This window comes from Onychomys torridus, chromosome 5, assembly GCF_903995425.1.
Source record: "Onychomys torridus chromosome 5, mOncTor1.1, whole genome shotgun sequence".
NCBI lineage: Eukaryota > Metazoa > Chordata > Mammalia > Rodentia > Cricetidae > Onychomys > Onychomys torridus.
This window is the reverse complement of record NC_050447.1, coordinates 88,595,172-88,616,832: the sequence shown is the minus strand read 5'-3', so window position 1 is coordinate 88,616,832 and position 21,661 is coordinate 88,595,172. Positions and strand designations below refer to the sequence as shown.

At 45.2% G+C, this 21,661-nt stretch overlaps 1 protein-coding gene across 6 annotated transcripts in view; it reads left to right on the top strand.

Moving 5' to 3' along the window:
* Positions 1–21,661, top strand: part of Pard3 (par-3 family cell polarity regulator) — a 539,860-nt gene that overhangs the window by 356,608 nt on the left and 161,591 nt on the right. For all 6 annotated transcript variants that reach the window (XM_036187591.1, XM_036187588.1, XM_036187587.1 and 3 more), the window contains one exon: positions 5,758–5,983. In XM_036187591.1, the coding sequence (XP_036043484.1) occupies positions 5,758–5,983 (226 nt within the window). The remainder of the gene's footprint in view (positions 1–5,757; positions 5,984–21,661) is intronic.

The following is a 21,661-nucleotide window of genomic DNA, read 5'->3' as shown; positions in this document are numbered from 1 at the left end:
TCCTTCCTGCCTTGAGCATGTGTGCTCCACCCCCCCCCCACCCTGTTCAGAAAAAGCTAGCTATTTTCCTTGCCAAGAGCTCATCATTCTAATGTTAAAAGTCAAGAGTCCAGCACGGCAGATTCTGTTACTTGACACCATCTGCATCACTAGCTGTTCATTTCCTACATCTTTTCTTCCTTTCTTGGAGTCAAAATAGTTAGCTAAAATAAGAACCAATGATAATATTTATGTTCTCAAAGTGTTCAGTTCCTGCAAAGGCTTTGCTGGGTCTTGGAGTCCAGTCCTTGATGATTTCTGTTGCAGCATTATTCATCTCCCACTCATCCATAGAAAGTTGGTGGACAGTTGATTTGCCAAGTTGAGTAGAATTCTCCATTCCGTGTGTGTGTGTGTGTGTGTGTGTGTGTGTGTGTGTGTGTGTGTGTGTGTGTGTGTGTGTGTATGCGTGTGCATGTGGCATCTGGGATGGATGGTAGCCTCAGGTGTCTTCTTTAGTCCTTTCCATTGAGGCAGGGTCTCTCACATAACCTACAGCTTACTAAAGTTGGCTGTCAGTGAGCTCTAAGGCCATCTTGTCTCCCTATCCTCAGAGCTGAGATTACAAGTGTGCATCACTGCACACAGCTTTCTTAAAAACAGGCTGTTCTAGGGTTTGAACTCAGATCTTCTTGCTTACACAGCAACAACTTCACCAACTGAGTGAATGTAGTCCCAACTCTGCATTCTTGCTACCTGATTTTTAACTTATTTAAGGTTAAGTTAAGCTTGTGAAGTTGGTGAGTTGTCCATGAGTAGCTTTATATTTGATCCTCTGTTTTCCCCTGGGAACTGTAAGTTGCTTAGGAACCCATGTCTTTATTGTGCAGTTTTGTTTTTTTTTTTAAATCCCTGCATAGCTCTTCATACATGAGAATAGGAAACAGCTCCCTAACTCACCAGATACTTACCAGTGCTCTTTAGGCCTTGCCCTCAGAGGAGTGTGTCTATTGAATGAATATAAAATTATGTTATAGGACAGGTGTGTGCTGGTGTATATCTTTAATCCCAGTACTTGGGAACCAGAGGCAAGTGGATCTCAGAATTCGAGGCCAGCCTGGTTCTACAAATTGAGTTCCAGAGCAGCCAGGGCTACACAGAGAAACTCTGTCTTCAAAAATAGCAACAAAAAAGGTTCTACTTTTAGTTTTTTATTTCTCTGTTTATGTATCTTCAACAATTTACTTAAATCCTGAAACATTTTCCAAACTGCCTTGAAGGACATAAATAACTAGACCTTACATTTTTGATACATAACGATAGATATTTTGCAGCTATTTTAGTGTCTGACTTAGACTGTGTCGGATGGATGATACCTTTAGCCCCAGATTAATAGCAACTTTGACTCCACAATTTAAATGATCAGGAGGTGCAGTGTTTTATACAGCCAGGCAGCTGTGGGCTTGTTATCCCCTCAAGCCATCAGTGTCTCCCCTTCCTCTAGTATCTCCCCTCCCTGTCTGTTCCTCTGTCCACAGGAGGTTTCACAGTATCCACAGCAGAAGGGAAGAATTTAGTGTGACGGGGCCATGCCTGTTGCAATGACCTTAAACTCCCATGTCTTCAGGAGCAAAGCTTCTATAGGTTGCTTTAAACCTAATGAATCCAATCCACCCCTTGGAGCTTGGTCCCATTCTAGGCCCAGTCTGAATTCATGGAAGCAGAAAGGGAGAAATGAATTTTGGGTAAGCAACCAGCAAGACCTTGTTACAGCAGCAACGGCAGCGGGCAGCATTGGTCCTCAGTGAGAGAAAACAGTGGCTGATAACCATGTGCTGGGAGTCTGCCTGTGAGAGTCCAGTATTGGTGGTAACCAAAGAGATCTATTTCATTCACTGCAGAAACTGTGGGACTTTGAGCTTCCTCCCCAGCTCGAGGCTATTTTCTCCATAGCCGTGAATGCACAAGTGCTCAGACTTTTCAGTGACCCAGTCCTAACAGGATACCTTTCAGAGTTGAGGAGCTCAGTTTGTCACGTGGTCTAGAATTTTAATTGAGCCACATTTGCATCTGTTGAAAACATAGTGATTAGGTATGTCTTAATTGCAGAATGACTGGCACATCAAAGGGAATAAGCAGCTTCACAATTTACCTTTTTAAAAAAAGGAATGAGCAAGTGTCGTCTTTATAGTAATCACTCAGGAAGGGGCTGAGAGTTCGGTGCCAGGCACGTTCAGACGCAGAACTCTGGGGAAAACTACAGGGGTTTCTGTTCGTTCAGAAGGAGCTACCATCTTCCTTTGTGCAGGCTGTCTGTAAAGGTCTACGAAGATGAGCAGGATCAAAGTGGAAAATGAGAACATTTACGGTGCATTTAAAATAGTCCATCATTAAATATAAATTCATGATTAGTTCTATACTGGGGATTATTATAGGAGCAGAACAGAGTGAGTCATTTGCTGCTGATGCATTGCTAGTATTTTCTTAGAATTATTGTTCATATGAGTATTTTGCATTCTCTTAGCTTAAGAGAATAAAGTATTTCCTACTCCTTATTTTATAGAAAGCTAGTCCTAAATATATAGACATAGGTTTTAATTTTACCTCCTACATATCTGTGTCCTAAAATCACATACATGTTTTTCACAAGTTACACATGTAACCAATTTATTTGAGGTTATCTTTTCTTTTTTTTTAAGTGTTTCCACATAGGAGCAGGATATAGCGGGAAATTCTTTTTGTTCTGAGTTTAAGTGTATATAATGTGACTCCATAAAAGAACATCTTATGTTTGTACATATGAAATTCCATATTGCTAAATATTTTTAATTAGTTGGCATTCAAAGGCATTGGTTAGATCATCATGCCCCCAGCAGCTTTTCTGTGACGAGGTATTACCTAAATCTGAGTGTTTAGAACAAGATAAAAAGTCCTCAGATGTGCAAGAATCATTGAAACAGTGAAGCTGCTTGGGGGCAGCAAAGTGAGGTTGGTGTTTTCAGTTTATAAAATGAGATTACAAAAGTCAAGTTAATAAATCATTTAATACTTTCTCTGTTTCATCCAATTTAGGAAATAAGTTGTATTACATACATGAGAAAATCATTCTGAATATGGAAAGAATTGGCACAAACATTACCTCAGCATATAGTGAGTTGTGAAGGCACCATGTTTATTCTGTGATGGAGCCAAGAGAAGACATATGCCCCCTGAAGTCCTGCCAAAACTATTAGGCAGAAAACCGACTGTATTGCTACTCATACTCCATTCATGATTTATGATAATGGTTGCTGTGGAAGACTAAATCATTTACATTTATTGAGTTCTTTTTTGTTTCAGACATTATAGAGGGTTGTAAAATCTATTAGATGATATACATAGTTCAAATGATGGTAGCACAAGAATATACCTGGAACCCGATAGAGGTAATTCAAGTACAGTGGGTATGTATGCTATAGCTTGATTATGGCTCATGTTATGAGGCTTTGTTGGAGAGGAGCAGGCATTTTTTTCTGGAGGCAGAGCAATGGTGGTGCTCACATCCTGGATCCAGGCGTGCTTGGGTAGTCAGTGTTCAGGCCAGTATCTTTCATTTTCATAGTCGTTGCTTTGTAGCTGCTCTCTGCCGGCCATCTTCATTTCAGGAGTGAAAAGGATGGAGATAGACAGATATGGATATTATTTGAGAAGTGTGATGGTAAAAGATTGTGCATTGGATGGAGATTTTAGTAACAATTCATTCCCAAGCAGGACTCATAGAATATCCATCAGCTTCCATTCAGCTCATTACAGTACTCCAGTGTACTTTAGGATTTGAAGTTCCTGAGAATTGTTTCCTGGTAATTTGGTCAATTATCACAAATTTGCTACCATACCCATTTCCCAAAGGGTTGAAGAAATGGTCTATGTGGGTAGAACATGGCCATATTCAGAGGTTTGAGGTAGGATCTTAGCCACTCTGCCATCTCTCAGCTCCTGTGTTGAAGTTTTCATTTGTCTTGAGAGTGACTTCCTGAGAGAAGAAATACATTGGCTGTGTTTTAAGGTGTATGTCCCATGAAAAGAATTCTTTACCTTGCTTTTTGTACTTCTTCTACTCAACTATTGTATCTTGAAAACAATATGGAGTGGTATTACAGCTTGGGAATGGCTATGCTATTATTTCATATACTAGGTTCAGATTGTTGTGGATTTAATTAGTAGCAGAAATCTGAGATGCATGGATGAAATCTAGGATGTCCTCTGTGGTCTTAGACTCTTGGTGCTTATATCACTACCCTGGTGTCCCGTGTCTGGTGGAGAGGTAAGGTTATCAATCTGATTTGCAGGCCAAAGCATTTAGAGAAAGCTTAGTTGTCATATTCTGCTCCATATTGCTGTAAGTCCAAGAACATGGATGTATCATTGTTGAAAGTTGGAAAGAAATTGCCTTAGACTTCAAGAGTGGCTTGAAGCCTGCATAATCTTTCCTGTGTGTATTTGGAAGGTATATTTATGACTGGATCTCAGAACTGATTTTTAATAGTTACTGTTTGCAGGCCTCTGTGTTTCTCCGAACAGTTAAGCTCTTTTTGTAGGAGAAATCTATGTTAGTTTCTTGTCATTCTTTAAAATACAAAACACTGGGGAGATTGGAGTACCCTGGACCATGAGCAGGTTGGCTCAAGGAAGGGCATGTTGTTATCACTGAGGTCATCTCTAAAGCCAGAAGGAGTGAGTTACTGACTCACTGGTTCTCAGGGATCCATTTGCCTCTGCAGCTATGGAGCAACACTGAGAGGATGGCCTCATTGCCAAAGTGTTTGCCATAGAAGCATGGTTCTCAGTTCTATGCCCAGCACCAACCTAAAAAGGTGTGCACAGTGGTGTGCCTGTGTGACCTCAGCCCTGAGGAAACAGGCATTAGGATTCCCTAGGACTTGCTGGACATCCATCTCGCCTACTTAACAAACTCCAGGCTAGTGACAGACACTAACTCAAAATACAAGATGACCAGTGCCTGAGGAACAATACCTGAGGTTGACCTTTGACCTCCTCACACATATACATGTATCCACACCATATGTCCATGTACACTCATGTGAACATAGATATACATAACACACACACACACACACACACACACACACACAAAATTATGTGGCTGATTATTGCATCCACTATGTAATATAACATTCACTGTAGCATTTACATGCGGTGCTAGACTTCCACAGGAACCACATAAGGAGAGCCTGAAGACCTGTTATTTCCAGAAACCAAAAAGTCTCTTCTTCTGTACTCAGAAACCACATGAGTGTATCAGGAAGCTTAGTGCTGGAAGTTTATGCTGACATGGTTGTTGCTAGCCAGTGGGGTTTTTCAGCAAATTAAAGATGGGTATAGGGGTGTCTGCAGGATCTTTAACCAAGGAAGAAGAAGCACAGGAGAGGAACAGTTTGCTTATTTGCTTTTTACTTTGCAAATGTGGAGCACAGCGTCCTGCTGGGTCTGTGGGTCCCTGCCATGCAGACTCTGCAGCAGTGACAGTTCCATGTTTGCTTGCCCATCCAGGAAGCTGTTCTCTCTTGCTCTGGTGTCTCATCTCCATGTGGGATGTGCCTGTGCACCCATATCACCATATCCCATGCCCCTTCTGATTCTGCCTGTGGTCCCAGTCGATGGGAGGTCCCTTCTGCTGCAGAAACTGGGGGAGAGTGAGGTCCCCATGTGCCGTTCAGTGCTTTACTTTGTTGCTGTGGCTCACTGTGTTCCCTCTCTTCTTTTCCTCCCTCTTTCAAGTGGAAGAAGACACAGAAGAAAGCTCGAGGTCGGGGAGGGAGTCTGTGTCCACATCCAGCGATCAGCCTTCCTATTCTCTGGAGAGACAAATGAATGGGAACCCAGAGAAGAGGGACAAGACAGATAGGAAAAAGGACAAAGGAGGAAAAGAAAAGAAAAAAGATCGGGAGAAGGAGAAGTTGAAAGCCAAGAAGGGAATGCTCAAAGGCTTGGGAGACATGTTCAGGTAAGTATTGTAAGACAAGCAGGAGCAGCCCTGGGCAGTCTTGAGTTGCTCAGCAATGGGATGTATTCCAAGAAGTGCTGTCTCCGGCACTGTGATGTGCAAATAGCTCAGAGGCCCAGCTGCTCTAGCCTGCTCCGTGGTGTAGACTTTCATATGGTGTGGCACATGACTGTAGGTGACTGAGGTTGACAGGAAGCACCTGTCTGATGTGAACCTAAATCCTTATCTCCTTTCTGGTTTTAGCTACTGCATTTTTACTTTCTTAACGATTTCACTGTGGTTATGTTGAGCTATTTTAGCAGCCTTCATTGTGGTGTCTTGCCCACCACACAACAGTGGTGAGGAAACGGGGACTCTTTCTTCTTCCCACTGCCTGCAAAAGGCCCATGGAGAAAAAAGCCTATTAAAGTGTTGTTTGTTCTTTTTGTGTGGGAACAATGGTTCATTATTTAAATTTAACACAGAGCTCAAGTTAGTTGTAGCATTTAAAGGCTCATTAATAACAAGTCTAATAAAAAATGTTACAGATAGAGCTTCAATTAAGCTATGTTGATGAATTTAATACTTATTACTTCAGTCTGTAAAGATTTCATTAGCTGTAGTCTCTGGCTGTTTCCTGACAATTGGTTTTGTCCCTAAATTATACTCTAGGGTTACTTAGCATATCATTTTTTACAAATTGCTGCTATACAATAAAAAGACCAAACTGTTGAGAAGTTGCACCAAAATCAGTATCCATGTTCATCTTAGGAGAATTTATAGGATTCAGGTGTCTAAAGTTAAATATGGAGGTGATGAATGCCTCACAGATGAAGCGCTGCATACAGCAATGCAGTGTGTAAACCTGACAATGTACTGTGCATGCCCCTTCTGACTTTTCAAAATAGTCATCCTGCATCGTCAGTCCCTTCCCTTTGATTTGTTTTTAATTCTAAAATGTGAATACGAGTTTTTGCTTTCCTAGAATTTCTTGATTTATAGTCCTTGGGTTGACCTCACCCCGAAGGCAACAGATACAGTCTGCAGTCTTCCTAGCAGTGTATTCTGTGCATGTCTGATGGGTCAAGCCTGGGGAAGAATGGAAGTGAAGGCTCACATTGGGTCCTGTTGGCTTGTTAGTGGCCTTGGCTTTAATATATAGAAAGTTGTGTTTTTGCCTCCCACCCCTGAACCTTGGTGTCTTCGTAGTTTTTCATGCAAGTGTTTCTTGTTAATATGCTGCTCTTTCTGACTCTTGTTTTCTCCCTGATGATCCTTCTTCATTATATCGCATATCGCATGCCCATACATATTTATAAGATGAAATCGTTCTAACTGCTACTAGATTCCAGCTCCTGCGATACTGCAGGAAGCAGGGGGTTCGTTCCACTTCTGCCAAGTGGCAGCTCATGATCTGGCACCCACACAATACACAGTAATGAGGCTGCCACCTATCAGTAACATCTTGAGGAATCTGCACTGCTGTCTTTCTCAGTTAGACAGGCAGAGGTAGAGGAGACCTGCCCCTGGCAGGTGGCCCACTTCAGCCTACAGCTCTGCCCCGAAGTCCTCCTGAAAACTAAAATACTGCATTCACCAGCATTCACCCAGTACAACCAGGGCTCTGTTCCTTTTTAAGATTTATTTGTTTTACACACACACACACAAGCACACACACACACACACACACACACACACACACATATATATATATATAAAAATGTTCACCTTTAGGCCAGAAGAGGGCATCAGATCCCACTGTAGATGGTTGTGAGCCACCATGTGGTTGCTGGGAATTGAACTCAGGACCTCTGGAAGAGCAGCTGGTGCTCTTAACTGCTGAGCCATCTCTCCTGGCCCCAGGCTCTGTTCTTAATGGGGAAATAACAGATGAAGTTGCAGCATGAAGGACTACTTCAATTATAAAGTCCTTTGTCTTCAGCTTGCAGCTCGGGCTTCCTGCTGTGGCTCGTGGAGGGGGCCATGGGAGCTAAGGAGCCCTCTCTGCTGAGCACCCTAGCAAGCCCTGTGAGACCTGTCATCTCATTCTGAACCCATCAGCTTGCTTCAAGTGAGAGGCAGCTCTGTGACAAAGAAGTTGACCCATTTGGAAATTCAAAAGTCTAAATACTGGCACTAAAGGTTTTGATTTTGTTTTGTGAAATTGAGTTCACATTCTCCCAGTGTTTAAGACTGGCTAGGAAGACAATCAATCCCAGGCCCATCCACTTTTGTGGGTACCTGGAATTAGCTGCTTGTGGAGTTAGTCCACATTGCCCAGCTTTCAGAAACTGTGCACAGCAGTTGTTAAGTACAACCACTATTAAAAGCAGATTACATTTAAAAATCAAAGGTAATCAATGCCCAAAGTTCCTCACTTCCTAATTATTTTAATGTACACTATGATCCCTGCTTTGGAGATGACTAACAGTAGCCATGTCTGCAGGCTGTGTGCTCCCCGCTCTTTGCCATGTCCAGCAAGGCTTGTGGGCAGCTGCACCACACAGCTCCAAATCAACCGTCTTGGGAGGATACAGTAGTGAAGCCAAGGAATCTCACCAAACAGAGGTGGTCCCACTCCCCATAGAATACAGGTGGTCTCTGTGTAGAATTGCAGCATCTTTTCTGCCTGGAACATGGATGAGTTCTAAGTCTACACTATTGCTTCAGCCCTTTCTTGATTATGTGAGCATAATCATAAAACAGGCGCTCACTCTTGCTCTCTCTCTCTCTCTCTCTCTCTCTCTCTCTCTCTCTCTCTCTCTCTGTGTGTGTGTGTGTGTGTGTGTGTGTGTGTGTTCATGCATATGCAAGTGCACACTAACATGTCCTCCTATCTTGCCTTCCCTCTGTTATTAGAATTTGTGGAGCCTCATTAGAGTTTTCAAACATTTTATTGGTTTTTTTTTTTTTTAAGATTCATTTTATGTGTTTTGGTTTGCTTGCATGTATGTATTTGCTTCATGTGTACTTGGTACCCATGGAGGTCAGAAGAGGGTTCCTGGATCCACTAAAACTGGAGATATGGAAAGTTCTGAGCCATCATGTGGGTACTGGGAGCTGAACTCCAGGTCCCCTTCAAGAGCAGTAAGTGCTCTTAACCACCAAGGCATCCATCCAACTCCAAGTTTTGAAGCATTTCCAGTGGCCTTCTGTGCCTGATGAATTGAGGATTGGAGACTGCTCAACCCTCTGGCTCTTTGGTATTCCCCACCTGCACTCCTTAACCTCTATATTGAATGTAGTAAAATCTTGAAATGAGTTTCTTCCATTCTCTTTGTTCTTTGAGTGAGGCAAGACACGACACTTATAAAAATCAGGTCAGAATGTGTGTGTGCTTTTCTTTCTGAAGTTTGCAGATGTAGAGGTTCAAATAGAGCAGCTGATGCAGGACTCAAGCACAGTGCAGGTGTGGCTCTCGGTCTATTGTTTTTCTGCTATTTTGTGGTTTAGATAACAAAATGAAAAGACTGAGAGAACAGGAAGATTAGAGGTTGGGAGGCTAGGTTTGGTGGGGGTTCACATGGAGGTCAGAGGACAATCTAGAGAGTCTGCCTTCAACTTTCTTGCTTGAGGCAGGGTCTCCTGTCACTCACCACTGTGCATGCCCAGCCATATCGTGCATGAGCTTCTGGGGATTCTCCTGCCTCTGCCTCCCTTGTGCCAGATGTGGATGACTTTATCTGGCTTTCCATGGGTTCTGGGGATCTTGATCTCTGGTCTTTATGCTTGCACAGTAAACACTGTACCCACTAAGCTATCTCCCCAGCCCAGGAGTCCAGCTTTTTACTTGATGTAGCTACTTGGACATTTTTTTTTTGTCCTCGGTTCAGTTTAATTAATGAAATAGTAAGTTTTCCTTCACAATGAGGAAGCCCATAGCTTTCCTCTACCCATACTTCCCCCCTACACACACACACACACACACACACACACACACACACACACACACACGTACACGTACACGTACACGTACACGTACACATACATACATGTATTTTTCCTACCCTATGAGTTGCCTGACAATTGTTTAAAGATTTATTTTATTTGTATGGGCATTTTGCCTACATGCATAGATATGTGCATCACATTGCATGCCTGATGTAGATGGTTCCCTGGAACTGGAGTTACAGACAGTTGTGAGCTGCTATGTGGGGGCTAGAAATTGAACTTAGCCCCTCTAGAGGAGCAGCCAGTGCTCTTAAGCACTGAGCCATCTCTCCAGCCCCAGTTTTGTTTAAGTATAATGTGGGTTAAACATAGGGACAGTGAGCCAGGCATATTAGCACATGCCTTTAATCCCAGCCTTTGAGAGGAAGAGGCAGGCAGATCTCTGTGAGTTTGAAGCCAATCTCATCTACATAGTGAATTCCAGGACAGCAGGGCTATGTAGAGAGAGACCTCGTCTCAGAAGAAAACAAAACAAAACCAAAAACCAAACAAACAAACAAAAGCAAAACAAAACATCAGAGGATACTGTGTTTTAAGAAGCCACTTACAAAATGGATGATGGATCTTCATCCACTGCTGTATCCTGGCCATATGGCTTCCTAGTTCTCATTTGGAAGGGTCACAAATATGCTTTAAGTGTTGACAAATAGCTCATATGAATCCCTCTTTAGTTTGTCAGTTAGAGAGTTTGTGGCATATGAAAACTAGCTGCCTTGTGCTAGTTTTAAGTCACTAATTTAAATCAATAAAGACTCCAGTAGCGAATGCAGAGTGCTTTGTATTTGTGCTAGCTTTTCATGTACATGGCATCTTCTTTAGCATACCCACCTTAATACAGGTAGATTTGTATGTGAGAGACCCGAGCAGATAAGTGGGGTGCCTGAATGTAATTGTCCTGCGTATGAAGTGCCCAAATCAGGGGAAGTTTGAGGTTTGGAGGAGGAGAATGTTGGATTCTCAGATGCCAGACTATAAAACATTCCGGAGAACTCCGCTGCTTCCTGTGGTTTCAATGTAGAAGGAACGAGGAGAGAGGTATTGGCCAATGAGTTACAATGCATCTGTAGGGGTGGCAGCAGCATTTTGAACCATGTTTTGGCCTTGGTCTCCATCTTGACAATGATATTATCATCAAGATAGTGAAATCCTGTCTTACAGATATTAACAGTTAAGGGATGTTGATATGCTCTGTTGGAAAATTGGATCCATTGTCAATGGACTATAGCAAACTGTAGCTCTCTCTCTCTCTAGCTGAAGGTTCTTAGAAATGACCTGACTATACATGTCTCCGTGTTATTACTCTTTGTGTTTTTTGTTTATTTTGCATGGGCGTGTAGGTAGGCTTTGGTGGCTATATGCATGTGGTGTGTGTGTGTGTGTGTGTGTGTGTGTGTGTGTGTGTGTGTGTGTAAATGGGGAGGGGGTCCCTGTGTGTGTGCCTACAGAACCAAATGGTTAGCAGTGAGTGTCTTCTTCAATAGCTTCTCTACATTATTGTTTCAATATCCATACTGAGATAGGGTCTCTTCCTGGGACCCCCGGCTTGCTGTTTCAACTGGACTGACTGTCAAGTGGCCTGAGATGCTCATTTCTTCTTTCCTCATGTGTGGAAGTCAGAGGACGCCTTGGGAGAGTCAGCTCTCTCCATGTGAGTCCTGGGGATGTAACTCAGGTCATCAGGATTGGCAGCAAGCACTTTTCCTCACTGAACCACCTCACTAATGCTGTGATTGTACGAAAGTGGAATCTTCCAGCTACAGTTAAACCATCACCCAGAACTTGTGACATTGCTTGACTTGGGTCTGGAAGAGAGCATACATAACCAGGTTTGAGATGTTGTCTGGGTGACATCAGACACAGGGCTAGAGCTTGCTCTTAGAACATCATCATTTAGGATCCTAGGGACTGACCTCAACCCTCCTTGGTGTGGTGTGGACGGGCCATGTTGGGCTTACAGGGAGCAGCGGTGCCTGTGGCGGCTCCCTCGCTGCGCTTACTAACCTTGTCTGTACGTGTTTCTCATCCAGCCTGGCCAAACTGAAGCCGGAGAAGAGATGAACAGCATCCCAGATTCAAACTGTCTTGAGCAGTACAAGTTGTACAATTGTTTTTAAAAGCATGGTGGCTGGGCTGTGCCTCAGTCTGGAGTGCCTGCCTTGCGTGCACAAAGCCCTGGGCTCATCCCCAGCATCCTAAACCTAGGGTGTGGTGGTGCATGCCTGTACTCCCAGCACCTGGGACGTGAAGGCGGGAGGATCAGAAGTTCAAGGTTGTCCTCCACTACATAGTGAGTTCGAGGCCAGCCTGGGATACACGAAATGTGCCTCAAAGAATCAAACAATAAATTTACTTTCAATGAATTCTTAGTGGCTGTTGACGAGTTTTGTTTATGCCATCAGTTTGGATGATTCAGTGATTTCTGTTATAGTCAAGTTGGAACTTTTGATAATTGATTTCACACTTGGGGATTTAACTTGCTGCTTCAGAAGGCAGGGATGTGGGGTTTTGGTTTTGTTCCCCTCTCAGGTGTTTTTGTCTTGTTTTACTTTATTTTGTTTTTTTACTTATTCCCTTTTCAGGGATGTGCATAGCCCTGGTGTCTTTAGAGGGCATGAGCAGGTATCAGTTGGATGTTAGAGTCACTGCTTCTGAGATAAAGTACAGCCAAGAGGGCTCAAGTTCAGTCTCGCACAAAGCTTAGCAGCAAGGGGGAAACCCTGGCCTGGGTTGGGGAGCAGGACTATATTGAGGAGTATGAATGGCAGTCATCTCCCCCCTGGGGATGAAAAGAAAGATGCAGAGATCGGTAACCAAATGGATGGGGCTGAAGGGACCTCTTGGCAGGGGTCAGTCCCTTAGCTGGTTAAAGGGTCCAGACAAAAAAAGCAGCTAAGGGAAGAGTCTTTCGGATGGCAATATTGGCAGCTTCTCCCTGTGCTGTGAAGTAGACCCACCTGTCCCCAGCATTGTAGAGAGCACGGGATGGAGAAGGGCACACTCAGGAGTATTTCTAGGGAGAGCTACCTGGCCCAGCATGCTGTGTTCATGTGGTGGAGCCCAGCCGTCTCCTGTTTAGGGTGAAGCTGGCTGTCCTGTCAGAAGGTATCCGTCTTCATCTCTCCATTGTTCATGTCCCTAGAGCTCTTAGACACAGATGCTTGCTTCTGTTCCCCAAGAATGTGAGAACTGTATGTCCATGAAGATGATCGTGTTGATAGAAGCCCTTCAGTAAAGGCTGGCCTGGAGTCAGTTTGGATAAGAAAGGCCTTGGCACCTCTCTGCCTCTGTGGAGGTGTGTAGATAGTCTCCAGTTCACCCAGGAAGACCCTCACCTGGACCTTAAGGAGCTACTAGTGCAGGTCTATTGCCACTGAAAAGCCAGCAATGCCTGACTTTTAGTGCACAGGCCTAATTGCCACATGGATAGAAGGGATCAATTTCACACTGGTGGAATTAGCTGGTGGCCTGTGCATTCCTCTAGACATTTAAAGACTGCAATTAAAACACATTCATGCAGGGCTCCAGTCTAGTTCAGCTGGTAGAGTGCCTGCCTAGCATGCACGAAGCCCTGGGCACAACCCCCATCACCTCATAAACCAGGCATGGTGTTACACGCCTGTAAGTTCAAGACTCAGGGGGAGTTTAAGGTCAGCCTTGCCTACATAGTGAGCTCAAAACCAGCCTGGGATATATGAGCCCCTGTCTCAAAAAGATAAAAGATAACTACTAAAACAGAAAATATATTTACAAAATGGCCCCTGAAAACAAAACACGGAGTGATGCCTTGAAATGGAAATAACTAGAATAGAGACATTTTTCTATTTATTTATTTGTATGTTTGTTTGTTTATCTATCTATTTGTGATCAGCTTTATACAGTACAAATTCTTATCCTAATAGTGAAATGTTTCAATGAGGCTTGCCCAAAATTGAGTAAAACCAAAACTTATTATAAGCCACAGTCATCCTAGGGTCCCCACTGCTATGTAGCCTCCCTGGTTCTGTGGGTTGCAGTCTGATTGTTCTTTGCTTTATATCTAGTATCCACTTATGAGTGAGTACATACCATGTTTGTCCTTCTGGGTAAAGAGCTAACCAGAGAATTCTCATTGTATTTTTGTTTATTCATTTTTATTGTCCCCATGACAGAGAATAACCTTGTGTTGTAATTGCCCAAAGTGGGGAGGTTTTCTTGAGCTCAGTTCTAAATCTGTAAATCCAAAGGACTTAGACTGTACTGCCTTTAATTCAGATCAGAACCGGGTTTCCTGTTTCTTAACCCTGGAAAATAAGTGTTAGATTGGCCTGGTAGCAATGGTCAGTTCAGGGTACTGATCGGTATTTTCCAGGCACCCTTCTTGTTAGAACATTTAAATGGCGTTCTCTAACACCCACAGCTCCAACGCTGCCTGCCTGGAGCAGTGAGGTGGCACAGTCCTCTGCAGTCCTACAGTGTGAATGTAGAAAGTCCGCATCAGGAGGGTGATGCCTGCTTTATAGTCCCGATACAGCAAACCTTTCTGTAAAAGGACTTTTTCGACAGTTCCGAGATGCTAAGTCAATTTCTGTCCTAGACACTGTAGAAAATGGAATCTTTTCCCTGCCATTGACATGAAAATTGAAGGCTAGTGACTGTTCACTTTTTAATAACGCAGGGTAAATAAATGCTATCACACCATTGAAAGATGACTGGAGAGAGGCTTTGTGGCATTCACATCAGTGTGGTGCTTTTATCCATGCCTTATCTTTACCATTTAATGTGATAGATCAAGTAGACTTTATTCCCAAATGTGTTTTATTTCAAGCCACAAATTATTATATAAAGTAATTGTTTTGTCCTCTCAAGGAACTTTTAAGGAAGTATCCAGAAGCTTGATGTCCTGCATAACTGAGCAGCATACGGCTTTCTTCTGATGTATGATTAATAATAACCCATTTAGAAACAAAAGATTAAATTTCCCATCCTAGTTAAATAGCCCTGAGACCTGCTCTTGGCCTTCACACTTGGGTTTTGTTTTGTTCTGGGGTTCTGGAGTCACCCATGCTTTCAGTGGTGGCAAGAATCCTGGAACTACCCTGTTCCTTGTTATCCTGCTCTGGGTTCTGGTGCTCATGGTTCTTTCTCCTTTCTCCTTCATCTTCCCTGCCGGATCACCCACACTGTCCTGCAGTTTACTGCTGTCCTCCATGCTGGAGAAAAATCCCTGAGCTATACCTCCCCTTCCAACTCCTTGCTTCTCTTCAGAGGAAACACTGCTGTCTCTGTTTTCCCACACACACATCCCAGTCTTATGTAGCCCAGGCTAGACTCCAACTCCCTGTGTAGCCAAGAATGACCTTGAACTTGTGATCCTGCAGCCTCCACCTCTTGAGTGTGTGCCTCCATGCCCCATCGATGTGGTGCTGAGGATGGAACGGCAAATATTCTCCCGAATGAGCCACATTCTAAACCCCTCCCATTTTCCCTTGAACCCTTTCACTAAGTCTCTGTCCGACCCTGCTCTGCAAAACCCTCCAGCAGTGTCCACTCTGCATCCCCACTCTCCTCTCACTCTTCCCAGCCTGTGCAGATCCCATCTGCTTTCTGCCCACTCTTCTTGCTTTTCTTCCTAGTCCCATATCATCCAATCCTCTAGTCCTGGGGTTCTGCAAGACCTATCCTCTCTTCCCTTCTCTATACTCTTTTCTTCCTTTCTTCCTTTTCTCAGTAACACAGAGAGCTGGGATTTCTGGAACAGAGCTTGCAGGTTTTCACGTTAGGCAGAGGACTCCCAAGTTTGGACCTCTCGCTGGGGCATCTCCTTTGAGCTCTGGTTGGGCAGTGCCCTTTTTGACATTTGGGTATGGGCTGGTGGCTGCAAGGTCCTCTGTCTGCCCACACAGCTGTGTATCTCCCTCTTCACTTTCCCTATACTAGCTCTCTTCTTCACTTGATTAGCTCCAAAATCTTAGGACTATCCTTGACAGCAGTCCTCACATCACATACCGGTCTTGTGAATGTGCAGAAGTCCATTTGGTCTGTTCCAGCCCCCACCTATTACCCTGACAGTTCATTGCCTGTACTGGTTCCACTGTGGCCACAGAAGACAGCCTGTCAATGACCAGAGTCAGAATGGAGGCTAGAGGTTCCTCTGGGGCAACCTTTGGAGTTGACAGGAAGATGGGAGTAGAGGAACCTGAGTACTTGTGACCTCTTGGCCCATGCCTGCAACCTGTGCCCTTCCTGGTTTGTGTGGCAGCTGGCCAGTGTGCCCTTGCAGCTGGAAGTCAGAGCTGTAGTGTGCCCCTTCTCTGTTCAGCAGCCCCCTATAGCTTTCCACATCACCCAATTCCAAGTGAAAACCTTAGTCACTGTCCCCAGAGGCATTGCCTGTGATGCTGGCCTTCTCTACTTCCTGACTGCCGACTGTTGCTGGCTTCCTCTTCTCTGACATCACCTAGCCACTAATACCTGCCTCTCTTATCCCTCTACCTGAATTATTCTTTCCTAAGAGCTCCCATGTACACACACACACACACACACACACACACACACACACACACACACATGCACATGCACACGCACACACACTCTTGCTTTTCAGGGTGGATCTATAACTGCAAACTGCGCTCTGCTATATTAGCACTTCCTGCCACACTTCTTTTACAATACATCTCTTCACTGTCTCTGGCCTATCATAACCTATCTACTGACTTGGGTTAAACTTGGCAGTGGCAAGGAATGTGAGCTTCTTTGCCCGCTGTATACTTGGCAGACTGGTGCCGTCAGAACCCAGGAGTTCTAACAGGAACGGCGTGAATAACCCACTCCTTAACTTCCATCTCTGTCCAAGGCCTGGTCCACAGCTTCTGGGCAGCCCCACCTGGCTCTCTGGGACTGTTGGGAGTGCCTGGCCATAACATCACCTCAGAGGAGCCATCAAACATTGGTCCAAAAGCCAGTATAAACACACCTCTAGTTCCTGGGTCATTAACTCTAAGTGGACTTTTACACCCTAAGCCATAAAGGGTAGCCTTCTGAGCAGGATCATTACAGAACCATGACCTGGCAGAAATACAGTCACTGACATCAGAATCCCAATGCACGTCACAGATGAGAGGGATGGCACTCTCTACTGCGTTCCTGGGCTGGTCTATGTTACCAGGCACTCCTTGCCCACAGGATGATGGTCTTGGGAGACCCTCCCTTTTGGCTGGCTTCCCAGAATTCCCTCTGCCGTGTCTCCCTTCCCCTGGCCAGTGTTTCCTAGAAACTTCCTAGAAACCTACACCCTTCTCCCTTGCCACGTGGTAGGGGTGGTTTGGCTTCTTTTCAATCCAGACAGTACAGTGGCAGCAAGTGTTGAGCAAATGAGACCTGTGTAGTAAGCAGTAGTCAGGGAAGAGGGACACGCCCATCTGAAGGAACTGTGTGTGCACTTTGTGGCAATGCTGGTGCCCCACTTTGAAAGAGGATGCCACTGTCCATACCTACCTTGCATGTGTGCATCCTGGCATTGAGCAGATATCATACAGGGTGTTCTTCCCATGCTCTATAGGTCTATCACATGTTGTCTCTGCTGTCAGTAACCCTAATGATACATGTGTTCTCCAGTACAGCAGCCTTTATAGACGGTATCCTAGGCATGCTCCTTCCCACCTGTTGGGCTGGTCACAGCTCCCCAGGTCTAAGGGTTGTATGCTGTAGGGTTGATCAATTTGAGCATGGTGTTAATGCTGCATTTGCCATATGTGGGTCTTTCTAATATTCAAAGCATCAGAACTCAGAAGATGAGGTAGGATCCTTCCCTTAAAGAATCCAAGAACCCTTGCTCAAGGAATCCATTGGTGTCAGGCCTCTTTCCCTCTGGAGGGCAATCCACAAATGTAGACACATGTACCTCAACGACAGGGGGCACTCTGGAGCTGTCTCATTCTCCTGCAGACCAACCTGGAGTACACATGCTGCTGCTGTGTGGACTCAGCTGGGACCTAGCCCCCTCCTGCAGCCCAGCATCTTCTGGCACTCCTAAATGAGGTGTAGTTTGACAAGGTGATGACAGCCACGCCTCCGTAGTCTCTCCTTCCATAATATTTATAATACTTATATTGTAATTAACTGCTCCCCACCCCCAGGCTCTCTATCTCTCCTTATGTAACAATTTTCAGCCTTTGAAAAAGAAGACTTAAGGAGACCTGAGGATGTGGCTCAGTGGGCCCACATTGCATAGATTGAGCATGACGGTACACTTACAGACCCATTACCAGGGTTGCAAAGGCAGAAGGATCAGAAGTTCAAAGTCATCCTACAATATCCTACGATACATGAACCCCCTCAGAGACCTTATCTCAAGAAAAGAAAGACAATTTCATATTCTGGGTCTACATGGCGACAGAAGGGTGAGGTGGGTGGAGTTGACTGTAGACACCCCTCCTTACTCTTCCCCACTCATCATGGTTCTCTCCATTGTCATCCTCACTCCAGGACCCCCATTTTTGGCTTTGTGGAAATGCAGGCCATGAATTCTTTACGGGAAAATTGTTCTTTGCACAGCCTGCGGCAGCGGGCATTTGGCAGTCCTTGTTGAAAGCTGAAGCTGGTGTACATCTGCTGAGAACATTATTTTCCCTAACCCATTTAATCCTCACCATAACCCTGGAAGGTGCTATTTTTAGCCGTATTTTATGGACAAAGAGACTAACAACACCCAGGTTGAACGAAGTGACCTGACCTGCCAACTCGCACTGTGAAGTGAGGGTAAAGCCACTCTGAAATCCGGCATGCTACCCTGGGGGTGAATCCCTGAGCCAGGTGCCAAGCTGGCCTGCCTCTTTGTCCCCTTTGGGGACCATGCTGCTGGACCTGTGCTTGGCTTCAATTGTCATGAAATCCACCCCTGTGCCACACACTGCTGTCGTGTGTGTTGGCAGGAGCACACATTCCTGTTGCTAGCTCTGAGCTACAGAAGTTTGTGCCCTTTGGTCCTGACTGTTGAGTAGTTTCTATTTCCGCCTAATTTCTGTCCTGCTATCCTCCCCAGTTCCTTTAGTACCCTCCAATTACTCCCTTCTTTGCTCCTCCATTGCCTTTGTAGCCGGCCCCAGGATAGGTTCCAAGGCTTCCTGCTTGTTAGGCAAGCGCACCGCTGTTTAGCTACATTTCCCCCAGCCCATCCTCCAAATGAACCTTAAGGGTTTTGTTACTGAATCGAACATTGCCACCTGTACGTACCTCCTTTCCTAAGTGACTGTACTTGGTGTGATGGCAGAGTCCCTTCTCTGATGAGCCTGCTTGCTCATTGTCCTCCACTGTTCAGGATCGTCCCCCAGGGCTCTGACTCAAGTGACGCTTCTGCTTCTCCCTGCTCTTTCCCCAGTTCCTTACAAGCACCTTCTTGTACCTCAGACCACGCTCCACCTCTACCCATTCTCCACTGTGCTATTAAAACAAGTGTGCAGTCATCCTCGCCTCCTCAGAAACTGTCTGCACGCCTCCCTCCAGGGCTAATTCTACCTTGGCTGTCTCTGTGGCTGCCCTACTGCTGCTGACTGTGCAAGAGACCACAGAGCTCCTCTCAGGCTTTGGCCCCAAACACGGTGCTGGGCTCAGCAACTCATCTCCTGCCTTGGTTCTCTCTGGGATCTTCCATTCTGGCCTTCGGGGTCCAGGGCTGTGGCTCGGCGCTGGAGCATTTCCCAGCGTGTGTGAGGCCCTGGTTCTGTCTCTAGCCACTGTCTCTTTATGCAGCAGCTCTTAGTCATTTCCCACTCATAACTGATAGGAACCACATCTCAAGGTGAACTTTTCAACAAGAATTTCACAGTTTTCTTTTTCCTCAAAAGGGAAGAAAAGCTTTAGGGTCAGTTCTGGGATGGCCTGGTAGACATACACTGGACAACATGCCCCAAAGCCTTTTTCCTAGTTTTTAATCACAAAGATGATGTCACCTGTCTCTTTCAGAGGGTTGATTCTGACACAGTTGCTTATTAGCAACCTGTCATGGGTGCCGAAAGGGCTGAAATTGTCCTACTCATTTTTGTTCTTGTTTGTTTGAGGCAGGGTTCCTGTAGCCCAGCTGACCTCAAACTCATTACGTAGCCCAGGACTTCGAACTTCTGATCCAAATGCCAGTACCTCTGGAGTACTGGGTTTCTGGGCGTGTACCAGCTGCACACCTGGTTCTGTTGAGTGCTGTGGCCCAGCCCTGGGGCTTTGTTCGGGCTTGGAAAGCCCTTCACCAGCAGAGGCACTCCCCACCCCTACAAGTTTTCCTGTGATGCTTTCCTGGAGCATCACAGCAGCTCCTGACATTGCTTGGAGCACAGATTTAAAGTAGAGGGTGCCATGTATGCAGACACACTGGGCTGCCACTGAGCTGCCCTGGCCACAATGAAGAAAGGATGATCACTCTCTGGTAAGGCATGCCCTCCCAGGGGGTGTGGGCTTGCCAATGAGCGGCCAAACCACTGAGCAGGAACCATTGCACGTCAGAACTTCCTGATGAGTGCCTGTTAAAGATTAACTTTTGTTCAAGATTAACTTTTACTGCTCCACTGCAACTGGTCAGTCCTGCTGTAGCTCATCCAGGTGAAGGAAGCTGGTGTGGCCTGAGCCAGCACTGTCCCCAAGTTCCTGCCACAGGATTTCATACTCATGCAGGATACTACTGCTAAGGAGAATGCCTCCGTCCCTCGCCACATCCAAGCTCCTCTCTCACTGCTCCCTGCCAGCCATACTGCTAAGATGACTTAGAAATTAACACAGTAGATAGATGAGTTCACATAAAGCCCAGCCCTCCTTCTACAAAAATAGTCACGGAGGCGGTCAAAGAAATTCTGAGCATTTCGCCCTCATCTGGTGGGAATGGTTTCTGATAGGAAGCAGGTGAATGTGGCTCTTTTCCTAAGCCTCAGCCTAGCATCCATGATCTTGAATAATTATGAGACACAGCCCTAGGTTTCACTCTCAGCGACATTTAAACAGGGCCAACTCTATCGTAGGCACAGTCTTAGGCTTCAGGGACTGAGTGCATGCAGATCACTACTGATCAGGTGCTAGCCTCATGGAGTGGGCTCCACTCCAGTGGGCTGTGTGAAAGGGTGGTGTGGACTCTGTCCTGGGAATTTAGAGCAGAAGGGTCTAGCCTAGACTATCAAGTCTGTCTACTTTCAGAAAATGACTGAAGAACTGAATAGAGTGTTTTGCCTTGGTGGGATTCCAGTGCTTTTTATCATCATCCTTAGTAATGAATACTAATTGTATGTGAAACCCACACAGATGCCAAAGTAACTTTCTCAGAGCATCATACCCATTGCCCCTTGGCACCCTCTGGTCGTGCTGGATAGACAGCAGTAGTGGAAGGTAGAGCGTATGGAGGGATCTCACCGCAGTGTTTAGCTTTGTACGCCAATCTCTGGGCATTTCATTGCTTTCCTCAGTCCCGAGGCAGGTCAGCCAGTGCTTCCTGCCACATAGATGGATCTGAATCAGAGGCCAGATCCCGTTTCTCATTGGAGATTAGGTAGATGCTGACCACTGCTGCTGTTGTTATATTCCTAGTCCGTTTTGTTTTTGAGATGGGATCTCAAGCCGGTCATCTCAGGACTAGGAGCAATAGATTATAGGATTTGGGTTGCGGGGCTTGTTTTTAAGTCAGGTATTCCCAAAGTACAACTTGCAGGAACAGCGAATTAGGGCACATCTTACTGCCTGTGGTTTGTGTCTTACCTGAGCAGAGAGAGTTCTCACATGCTTACTGGGTTTCTTTTT